The sequence below is a fragment of the Molothrus ater genome, chromosome 15 (genome assembly GCF_012460135.2).
Source record: "Molothrus ater isolate BHLD 08-10-18 breed brown headed cowbird chromosome 15, BPBGC_Mater_1.1, whole genome shotgun sequence".
In the NCBI taxonomy this organism is placed as follows: Eukaryota; Metazoa; Chordata; class Aves; order Passeriformes; family Icteridae; genus Molothrus; species Molothrus ater.
Genome location: NC_050492.2, coordinates 12,108,587 through 12,119,566, shown reverse-complemented (window position 1 = coordinate 12,119,566; position 10,980 = coordinate 12,108,587). Strand labels below are relative to the sequence as shown.

Below are 10,980 nucleotides of genomic sequence, written 5' to 3'. Positions count from 1 at the left end.
CGCCGCATGGACCGCAGTGATGGAGCATTTCACGGCAGTGATGGAGCATTTCACGGCAGTGATGGAGCATTTCACGGGACCTTTACTCCTGTGTTTCCCCAGCCCGTGTGCGGCTGCAGAGGGACCCTGGCCTCCCACCCACGCAGTCCCTGCACCCCTTCCTCTGGTGAGGGGGTGTCTGGGGGTGAAAGGGGTCAGCCAGGACACACAGACTTCCTTTGGGCCAGATCTGACCCAGCACTTGGCTCTGAGTATAAACAGCACCAGTGCTGCCCCAGGGCCATGAGGACGATGAGGAGGCCACTAGGACAAGCACCAGGAGGATGAGGAGGGCACTGGGGACATGGTGTTAACCTCACCAGGCAGGGCTCCCACCCATGCCCTCCTATTCCCATCACCTCCTCCACCTTCATCAAATGTCTCCCAGGTACAGCTCCTGCAGCTCAGGCATGTCCCAGCGCACAAAGACCCCAAGTCCTACTTGTCCCTGCTGCCCATCAGCAGCACCACCAGTCCCACGTCCTCCCCCCAAAGCTGGACAGAGGCTGGAGCAGCACATCAGGGAGCAGAGCATCCTCCCAGGGGGTACCAGGCTCTGGCAGGTCACATCCCTCTGCTCGAGGCAGGGCATCCCCAGCAGGGAAGGAGCTGCCAGCATGGCTGTGGCTCAGGGCTGGATGCACACAAGCACTTTCCCCCTGGCGTGGTGGGGGCCACTGCTCTGGGGCTGTCACAGGCCTGTCCCCTCCCTCCCCAGGGCTGTTTAACCACAGCTGTACATGTGTGAGTGTGTGGGTGTGAGTGTGTGTGGGTGTGTGTGTGGGTGTGTGTGGGTGTGTGGGGGGGGTGTGTGTGTGTGCAGGTGTGTGTGGGTGGGTGGGTGTGTGTGGGTGTGGACGTGTGTGTGTGTGTGTGTGTGTGTGTGAAGGTGTGTGTGTGTTGGTGTGTGTGCGTGCAGGTGTGTGTGTATGTGTGTATGTGTGTGTGGGTGGGTGTGTGTGTGGGGGGGGGTGTGTGGGTGGGTGGGTGGGTGTGGGTGGGGATGTGTGTGTGTGTGTGCGTGAAGGTGTGTGTGTGTGTGTGTGTGTGTGTGTGCGTGAAGGTGTGTGTGTGTTGGTGTATGTGTGCACTGGCCAAGGTGCTGCTGGCTGTAAGGATTACAGATCTGTAAGAAGCAGCAGCCTTGGGAATCCCATGTCAGTGGTTTGGGGACTGGTGCAGGAGTGTCCCAGAGTGGGGCTGTGTGCTCCACACCCCATACAGTGGGAAGCAGGGGAAGGGTGGGAGCTGGCACCACAAAGACTCAACAAGGAAGCTCCAGATGAGGCCCTTAAGGCTGATCCCCATTTTCCTGCTCCTTTTCCTTCGTTTCAATGGGCTCCCAGCTCAGGGCAGACCCAGACCCTCCTAGCATCAGGGCCACTGCATCAGCCACTTCCGTCCTTTGTGCTGACCCTAATCAGCAGCACAGCAGCTGAATGGGCAGCCAGGAAGGCAACGTGGATGTGGGGTCCAGCTCTGACCCACTCACCTCCATGGGGTGGCCACAGGGGGAAATGGGGGAGCCTGTTGTGTCAGAACCATGTCCCACCAGGGCACCCTCTGCTCCACACACCATCTGTGCCTCCCCCAGGGGCTGTAACACAAAGCAGGGATGGCCCAGCAAATCCTGCCTGGTTATGGCTGAAGGGATCAGGATTTCTGGACAAAGGGATGTGAGGCTGGTGGGCTCTGGGATCCTGCTCTGGACACCTGGTACCATGTCCCAGAGCCCCAGAGGCAGATCCTGCGTGGGACTTGGAAGAATGTGCCCGACTCTGGAAAAGGGGACACTGGGAACTGAGGAGGAGGAATAAATGAGTGCAGAAAAGGACTTGCACACTCTGAAGGGGGGAAAGCCTGGACCAGGCAGTACTTGGCAGTCATGGGGGGGGATGATAGCAGCTCAGGCTGGGTGCCCAGGTGAAATGGAGGTTCAGGGCAGCACAAGAAGCCTCTCCACCTCATTGTGAGCAGCTGAAGGAGCAGGGGTGGGCAAGGGAGATTTCAAAGGAAAAAAAACAACACAAAAACACAGCCCAGTAACAGCAGCAAAAACACTTGAGTGCTTTATCCTCTCCAAACAGAACTCTGTCTGCAGGAGCTCACTGTGAGGATTTGGGTTGCTCAGGGAGGTTCACCAGAGTCAGGGAAGCAGCTCCTGCAGCTCTGGCAGGGCTGGCCTCCTCTGTGGGACAGGACCCACAGCCCAAGGGGCTTCCTTGCCCCCTGGGCACAGGATGGAGGGAGCCAGGCACTCAGGAACTGGCCATCCCCTTTTATTGCCCTGGAGCAGGTGGGCACAGGGCAGTCCCACGGGGCTCCAGGGCCACCTCCCTGGCTCTGCTTTGGGGCAGCTCCCAGGGACCTGTCCCTTCAGGCCAGGGGCTCTCAGTGCTGTGCCAGATCCCATAGCCAAAGTAAATGAGGAAACCTGGGAAAGGGCAGAATAGGGTGTGTATGGACTGCTTTTCTTCCTTCCCCTCCCAGCCACCAAGTGCTGGCCCCCTCCTTTGGGCCACATATCAGAGGACACGATGCTCCCACCGCTGCTGGACATCAAAGGTCAGCATCTCCTCCCTCCCCACCACTGCTCAGAACAACATTAGTGCCAGGGGCTCTCAAACCACCAGCACTCCACCCAGAGGGGCGGGTGCCAGCTCCGGGGCCTCGGGAGTGGCCGCGCTCACCCGCAGCCATCCAGAGCAGGTACCGCAGCCATGGGGCCGCGCTGAGCCGGGCCAGCAGCACGGCGTTGATGGAGATGCTGAGGAGAGGCAGGAAGGGCAGGCAGGGAACCTGCAGGGAGCACAAGGGTAAATTCCGCGGCTAAATGCAGCTCTTTGCTGCTTTGGCTAGTCCCACGGGCAAGGGGAAGCCCAGCCTGGCTGTGAGGCTCAGAGATCCAAGCTGGGAGTGCAGTGCTGGAGAGGGATGCTTGTGGAGGGTGTTTTGCTTGTCAGATCCTGCACTGAGGCAGGATTTGAGGTGAGAGGCAGCAAAGCACTCATAAAAGTAAGCCAAGGTGTTAAGGCCAGGTATCTTTTCACTAAAGAGCAGCCCTGGTTCCTCAGCTGGGAGATGCTCCTTCAGGTCATGGGGGAAAGAACCCTCATGGCCCCAGTGGAAAACCCCACAAGCGACATGCTGCCTCCAGCAGTGCCTTATTAATGTGGGTGCAGCAAAGATGTGCCTGAGCTGCAGCTCAGGGAACAGCTCCAAATGGCCCTTTCCCCACAGGGCTGCAGCACCTCCTGCTGCCTGTGCCCCAGGTCCTTCCTCCTGGGTGCACCCCGAGGGCTGGGCTGGGTGCTCACCATGAAGGATGCCTTGTCCTGACTCTGAGGCTGCCTCCAGATGAGAAGAACTGCTGCCAGGATCCCCAGGAGAGGCAGGGCCAGAGCTGTGACGCACCAGGCACCCCCAGCCTGCAGGCAGGGCAGCCCAGCACTGCTCACCCAGCCCAGGGCACAGGCCAGGGCAGCTGCAGAGGGACCACAGTGTCAGGGCAGCTTCCCTGGGCTGGCCCATCCCTCTGCCAGGCTTCCAGAGGGGACAAATGACAACTGGGGGACACTGCTGGGTGACTTCTCGTGGTGGGTTTGGCTTTTCTCTTCCTCTGGGGGGTTTCCTGAGGTCCCACTGGGGCAGCCAGCTGTGTGGCAGTGGGGTGAGGGCAGGAATAAGCCAGGCAGCCCCTGCATCTGCTGCTGGGTGGTTTCCACCAGGCCAGCTCTTGCTAGAGCAGGGATGTCCCCCCAGGGTCCCCAGGCCAGCTCCCTTAGAGCCCATCCATTGTTCCAGACACACCTGCAGCTGTCAGAGCCCAGACCACCAGAGCAGAGGAGTGAGGGGTGGGATGGGGGGGTGGCTGGACCAGGTGGTTCCACCATGGCTGCACAGCTGGGACCTTCCCCACGGGCGTGTCCCGAGGGCTGGGCTCAGGCCGGTACCTGAGGAGCAGACACTGGGTGTCAGTGCACACCATCCTGCACCTGCCTTGTCCCAGGCATGGCCCACAGCAGAAGCTGGGCGAGCCCTGTCCCCTGTCCCCAGCAGTCTCACCTGAGCAGCAGCACACAGCCAGCCACCATGGAGTAGGCCAGCAGCGTGCCAATGGACATGGTGTCAACCAGGGCCTTCAGGTCGAAGAGAAGGGCCAGGAGAGCTGGGGGGAAGAGAAGCCCTTTCAGCCTTTGAGCAGAGCTGGCAGTGCTGCTGTGCCCACCTCAGTTCATACTCTCCTGACACCCACTCTGCAACAGAACCTCGATGGACTGGTGATGCTTTGGTCACTAGCACAGTGTCCCATCACCTCCTGCTTGGCAGTGCAGAGAGGCTGGACCAGAGTCTGGGACACCATGGAGGCCAAACGGTCCTCACCCACCGTGAGGAGATCTGTCTCTGGGTGAAGAGACATGGCTCAAACAGCTGCAGTCAAGCTAGAGGAAGGAGGACACCCACCAAGGCCTGCTCACAGCTAAGGGTAACCCAAGCACTCACCCACCTGCCACTGCCCCAGACACCAGAGTTGCCACCACCGGGCACTGACGGCGACTGACTTTGGCCAGAGGCTGGAAGAGGAGCCCATCTCGAGCCATTGCATACAGGATCCTTGGCATGGGGAACATGGAGCCCAGGAGGCTGCATGAGACAGGGGAGGAGATGGGGGAGAAGAGGGGAGGAATGCAGGAGGTGCCATCCTGCCTTTTTTGCCCCTCCAAGGGAGCTCCCTTTCATCTGTATGGTCCATAACCTTCTCAAGGCCATCTAACAACATCATCACCTTCCTCACCATCAGATGAGGGACAGTGTCAGGGAAGAGATGTCTGCAGTCACCTGTGCATGCCAGCCCACTCCTGTGGACATGGAGCCACAGGGCCACTTCCTTCAGTGGCATGCCAACGGGCTTGGCTGCTCTCCCTGATCAGGAAGGGCCAGGGTGGGAACATCCTTGTGTGGAAGGGATTTTAATCAAGCAGGGAAAGCAAGGAGGAATTCAGGAGGGAGGGGTTGGGGATATCTCCTGGATGTGTTCAGCTCCAGTACCTGCTCTGAACCACAGAAATGCAATCAGAGGATGCCCCTCACCTGGTGGTCAGGGCACACAGTGACCCCACAGCCACGGCATACTTTGCACTGCTCCAGCCAATGTACTCAAAAGCCACTGGCAGTGGGCTCGTGGTGTCCAGGAGGTAGTAGGGCATCATCAGGGTGAGGGCAGCAGACACCCCAAAGTAGGCCAGGAAGCAGATGAGAAGGGAGAGAATGATGCCCATGGGGATGGATCTCTGGGGGTCCCTCACTTCTTCCCCTGGGGAGAACAAGCTCAGCTGTAGGAACAGAGGCTCATTTAATGTGCCTGGCATGCTAAGAGCCCAGCACAAGCTGGAGAGAAGATCCCATATCCCCCCAAGAGAGAGCACAGAGACCTTCTAGCAAGGACCACTAGATGTTTTGAGCCCCAAGGATATTGGGATAGAGAATGTCTCTGCTTCCCAGCCTCACACCAGTTCCCAGGACTGTGGGGACAGTCACTGCCACTGCCAGCCCAGCCTGCAGGGAGGGTCCCACCAGCAGCACCCCCACCCCACTTACCTGTGGTAGCAATGCAGTCAAATCCAACAAAGGCATAGAAACAGGTAGAGGCTCCAGCCAAGGTGCCAGTGAAACCATAGGGCATGAACCCTCCCACCCCAAAGGCACTGGTCATGTTGTCAGCCATGGACTGGTTCCTGGGGAGGAGGAAGAAGAGTCAGGCAGTGCAGGGGGGTCAGTGCAATGGGGACCCAGGATGGGGTCAAGCTGAACATCCAACCTGCTCAACCCTCAGCATCAACCCAGCAGGGCTTAGGATTTTGTCTCTTTGGCACGTTGAGACAGAGAAACAGAGAAAGTGATGTCTCCTGGCATAAAGCACTGGGGGTTTGACTGCCCACCGCCCTCTGAAGGCAGCACAGGCAGAGTGAAGCCCCTCATACCCAGCCTCGTGGGCAGCTGCCTGTGGCAGGTCGTTCTCCCTGAGCTTCCAGTTGCTCATGTGGCCTTTGATGAAGCCACTCACTGTGACAAAGAGCAGGACGAGCACGTTGAGAGCTGTGAAGGCTTTGTTAACCATGGTGGACTCCTTCACTCCAAAGGAAAGAAGCGCTGGAGAATAAAAAAATCAAAACTGGATGAGGTCCCTGGATGACACCAGGGTAAATGTTCATGGGGAGGGTGGAAAAGGGGGGCAGTGGTAAATTCAGGACAACTTACAGATTTCCCCAGATTCCCTTTCTATTCCCCATTTCTTGCTCAAGAAAACGGCAAAGCCTCAGAGGGGTCAGCCCCATCCTGAAGAGCCCACGGTGAGGTGAGGAGCTCATCCTACCTGATGGAGGGTGGCACAGGGGGAGGCATCCTACCTGCCAGCAGGACCACCAGGCCAGCAGCAAAGGCATCTGGGTGCTCTGCCAGCCCCACAGAGCTCATGGCTGCGTGAGCACCCAAAAACCTCCCCATCTTCTTGCCGAGGAGTTGGTCGAAGGTAGCACTCCAGGCCCGGCAACGCTGGCAGTACCTGGGGAGAGGGGATGGCTGCGTTCAAAGGACACCCAGGAAAGCCACCAGCACATGGTGGGAGGGATCAAGAGGGCCTTATACCGATGACATAGGACAGCAGCAGGTTCCAGCCAGCCAGGAAGGCGCAGAGCTCACCCACTGTCACGTAGCTGTACAGGTAGGCAGAGCCAGCCAGGGGCACTCGAGCCCCAAACTCGGCGTAGCACAGCCCTGCCAGGGCAGACACCGCAGCCGCAATCAGGAAAGAGAGCACGATGCTCGGGCCAGAGCTGGTCTTGGCCACCTCCCCTGCCAGGACGTAGACGCCAGCCCCCAGCGTGCTGCCCACGCCCAGGGCAGCCAGGTCCAGCGGGGAGAGGCAGCGGCGCAGGCTGGAGCCCCCCGAGCCGGCTGGGACTCGCTTCCTGCGGGACAGCAGCTGGGGAACAGAGCGGAGGTGGCTCCAGCACGGCACCTGCAGGACAGGAAAGCAGCAGCCGTGAGGACACTGTGCCCCCACTGTTTTGCTGCCCCACTGTTTTGCTGCCCCACTGTTTGCTGCCCCACTGCTGCCCCACTGTTTTGCAGAGATAAACAAAACTCCACAGCTTTTGTGAAAGTTGGAAAGCTGGTATGTTTATTACAGCGCTGGACACATGTGGGAATCGTTCCTTTAAAATGACATGCGTACTTCTGGGAACTTCAGGTCCCTTTTTATCCCCCTCTCAAATCCATATGCATACAATTTCACAATAGGTTCATACAGATTCATTTTTATGAATTTCGCGTGACATTTGCCGCTGGTTCTTCTTTATCAGAAAGAATTCCTAGGTCAGGTTCACCTGCTCTCACAGCAGTCTCTGTCTCTATCACCTTCTGTCTCCCCCCCTTTATCTCTGTCTTTCACTGAAGCAGTTTCTCTGAGCCCAGGCTTTTGCAGTCAGGCTACACAGCAAGCTCCACACTTAAAGATGTACATTCCACCTAAATCAAAATGGATTTCTACCCTGGAAAATTTCTACTCTGCCTCACCCACTGACCACCCTAATGTGATACAAACCCAGCCTCAGTGATGGGCTTGCAGCTCCCACCATCCACAGTGCTCCTGGACTTGCTGGGTGCTGCCTGCTCTCCGTCCCTGCCAGTAAAACAGCCCATTTTGGAGCAAGATGGGGCTCAAGCAGCTGTGCTGCTCTCTCATCCCCAGTGACAAATGGAGCTATGCATGGCTGGGGTTTGTTTGGCTCTGTCCAGTTTGTGAGAGGGGACAAGGACACATGCTTGACCCCTCTGCCAGCTCAGAAATTCCTGTTGCTCCAGCAGCCTCCTCAGCAGGGACACACAGTCAGGATTACCCCAGCTTTGACACTGAAACTATTTGAAATACAGAACCCATGCCAGTCGAGGAAGGATGGGAGATGCTCTGGTCCTAGAAATTGCCTTGAAGTGCACCAGGAAGGACCCACCTGCTCAGCTGGAGATGCTCCCCCAGCACCTGTAACTGTGGGTCAATGGCACAGCTCAGGGGGAGACTGGATCCCCTGGGCCATCAGCCTGTGCAGTAATGCTTTGGCTTGCTGGGGGCACCAGTGGGGATGTCAGCCTGGCAGAAACCCCAAATAGTGTGACATCTGTGCTCAGGGGAAGGTGTGCTTGGTATGGCATGCTTGGGATTTGTGTGCCCCATCCTGCACATCCTTTCCCAGGAGCTCCAGGTCTGGACAACCTGCCTTCACGTCCCATGGTGCTGCCAGGACCTCCAGGCTATCTCACAGCAAAGCAAAAGCTGTGCCACACACTCCAAATGCCATCATCTGCTACTTCCATGGCTGGAGACCCTGTGCAGTGGCACATCCCCGTGGCACAGGGGACATGTGATCCCTGCTGTGGCGTGGAACTGGAGGGGACAGGGACAGCCCTGCCCGCACCCAGACCCGCAGGATGAGGCGTTCCTGGTGTCACAGGGAGCTCCAATCCCCAGGACAAAGGCTGTGCCCTGGGGGTGAGGAGGAGCCGCCCCCCAGCATCTCCCCCCCTCTGCACACCGCGATTTTCCCTTCTCCTGCAAAGAAAAGACTCACCCCAGCCATCCTTTGCTCCAGCGGCGAGCTGCTGAGGACAGGGAGCACCAGGCATGGCCCCCTGGCGCTGTCCCCTTAAATCCCTTTTGGGAGCACCCTGGCCCTCCCCCTGCTGACCACCGCTCCGGGCTGCACAATGGGAAATCTATGCAGAAATATTTTTCCCACAACGCCTTCCAAATCATACACACAGCCTGCAATGCTAATAGGCTCAGAGGCATTATTGAGGGGGTTTAAATCACTTTTCCAAGCTCCCTGGGCAGGTGGAAAGGGGAACTCTTTCCCTCTGTCCCTGCTCCTTGCACCAAGACCCACATCTCAGTCTATGGAGCTGCTTTTGGAGGAAATTCAGGCAGAGAGGAGCAGTAGCAAGGCTGGGTTGGGGTTTAGGGGTGCATGCACCTACAGCTATGACTGACCCCAGCTGCCCCTGGGGAATACAGAGGGAGGTGAAATGGGCTGCAGCAGCAAGGCAGAGGAGCACAGACCCAGCTCCATGGGATGTTTGCAGCAGCATGTCCAGCTGAAACTCCCCGAAGCAAAATCCTGAGGCTGCTTGCACTTCCCTGGGCATTCCTGGGGTGCAGCTCACAGGGGCTGAGCAGAGGAGTGCAAGCAGGGGCAGGGGTAAGTCCAGGGCTGGGCCTAAATGAGGGCACAGGGTTATGTGGATGGGGGTCCCAGGTGAGGCTCCCTGGGGCCAAAAAGGCACATGAGTGTCCTTGGGCACCAGCACAGCTGCTCTGCACGGCTGCTCCTGGCAAGGAGAGGCCATGGAGGACGTGATGGGGTGACCTGGTTGGTCATCAGCATCCTGGGAGAAGAGGACCAAGTCTGGGCTCTGAGCAGGTGCTTTGGTGTGAAGAGCTACCTTTGATTTTATTGTAGATAGCACTCAGGCTGGGTCTGCTTACAGTATTTTGAGACAAAAAACTCTCAGGCTGTGGCTCAGCACATCCTCTGGCTTTCAGCTTGCAAAGAGCAGAGGAAGGGAGCAGGAGCCATGGAGGAGGAAAGCAAGGAAGGATCCAGAGCATCAAAAGCATAGATGTGCACTCTAACCACAAGGCTGCCTTGTCCTGGCTCTATGGGGCAGCCCCATATCCAGAGACCCTGTGAGCTGCTGGGCCCTGTGAGCACCTCTGGGGCAGCAGGGCTCAGCACACCAGGGAGAGCAGGGCTGCTGTCCCACACTGCAGCACAGCCTGAACAAAGCCGTGCTTGTCACCCACGCCATCTCACATGAGCGAGGTCTCCAGATAGCAGCACCAGCCCAGGGGAACATTGCTCTGAGGGAAAAACAGGCCAGGAAGGAGCAGCCAGTGCTGGGAGGCCATGAGGGTCTCCCCCTGCCAGGCTCCTCCAGGGGAGCACAGCCCTGGGGCTGCATGCCAGCCATCCTGGGGCTGTGCTGCCCTGGACAGGCAGGGCTGAGCAGCTCAGCTGCCTTGCAGCCCCAGAGAGATGCTCAGGCCAGTGGGTACCACCAGGGCTGGGGTGCCTGAAAGGTTACACACCAGCGGCCTTTGGCATCCCCAGGAGTCCCTTGGGATTCTCTGCTCTGGCTGGTGTCAGACAGCACTGCCGTGGCTCCTGGGAAGCCCCGCCAACTCCTCCAGCCCTGCCACGGTCTCTGCGCTGGCTGGGTGGTGGCAAAGGAGGTTAAACGTGGGTGAGGCAGGGAAGGAAACAGCCTCAGGGCAGTGCAGGCAACGGTACAGCCTGCCAGGAGCATCCTGGAGAGACTCAGCCTGCATCTCATCCGTGTCTGCAGCACGGGAAGAGAAGACTGGGGGCAAAACCAGGTCATCTTTCCAGCCCGGGTCCTGCCCCGTGGGTGCTCATTGCACAGCCTTGGTCAGCACCTCCCTCCTTAAGCAGGTCCTGGGGGACCAAGGTCAGGCTGTTCTTCCCTCCTCAGACTCCTGCAGAGGGTCAGGGACGGACATTTCCCAGCCATGAGCAGGGAAGGGGTGATCTGGGGTGATTTGGGGTGATTTGGTGCGGGAGGAGGCGGCTGGCTGGCGGCAGGACCGGGAGGCACTGGGGTACCCTGCGCCTGGCAGGAAACCACAGCTGGGGCGACAAGAGGGGCGACATTTCCGCCCTGAAATGCAATCACCGGCATTGCCTGGCAGTGTGCGTGTGGCACTGAGCCACCGCTGCTGGCACAGCGCCCCGCACTCACCAGTGGGGCTCCTGAGCCCGGAGACCCTTCCCCACAGCAGGGTGATTTTGTGGGTGACCCCGGGCCCCGCCGCACCGCGGGTGATTTTGCGGTGACATTGGGTGCCGCGGGCTGAGCCCTGGCACGGCA

General features: G+C 58.8%; 1 protein-coding gene across 1 annotated transcript; it reads right to left on the bottom strand.

Annotated features, from left to right (window-relative positions):
- Positions 1-477: 477 nt before the first annotated feature.
- Positions 478-10,763, bottom strand: LOC118692204 (cationic amino acid transporter 2-like). The gene is given in 16 exon segments (XM_054516485.1): positions 478-534; positions 1,131-1,212; positions 2,149-2,227; positions 2,357-2,473; positions 2,730-2,838; positions 3,357-3,523; positions 3,850-3,992; positions 4,105-4,207; positions 4,547-4,683; positions 5,131-5,353; positions 5,638-5,774; positions 6,021-6,189; positions 6,447-6,587; positions 6,590-6,601; positions 6,685-7,159; positions 10,716-10,763. Coding segments are annotated over 16 exon segments (2,199 nt in total).
- Between the last annotated feature and the right edge of the window lie 217 nt (positions 10,764-10,980).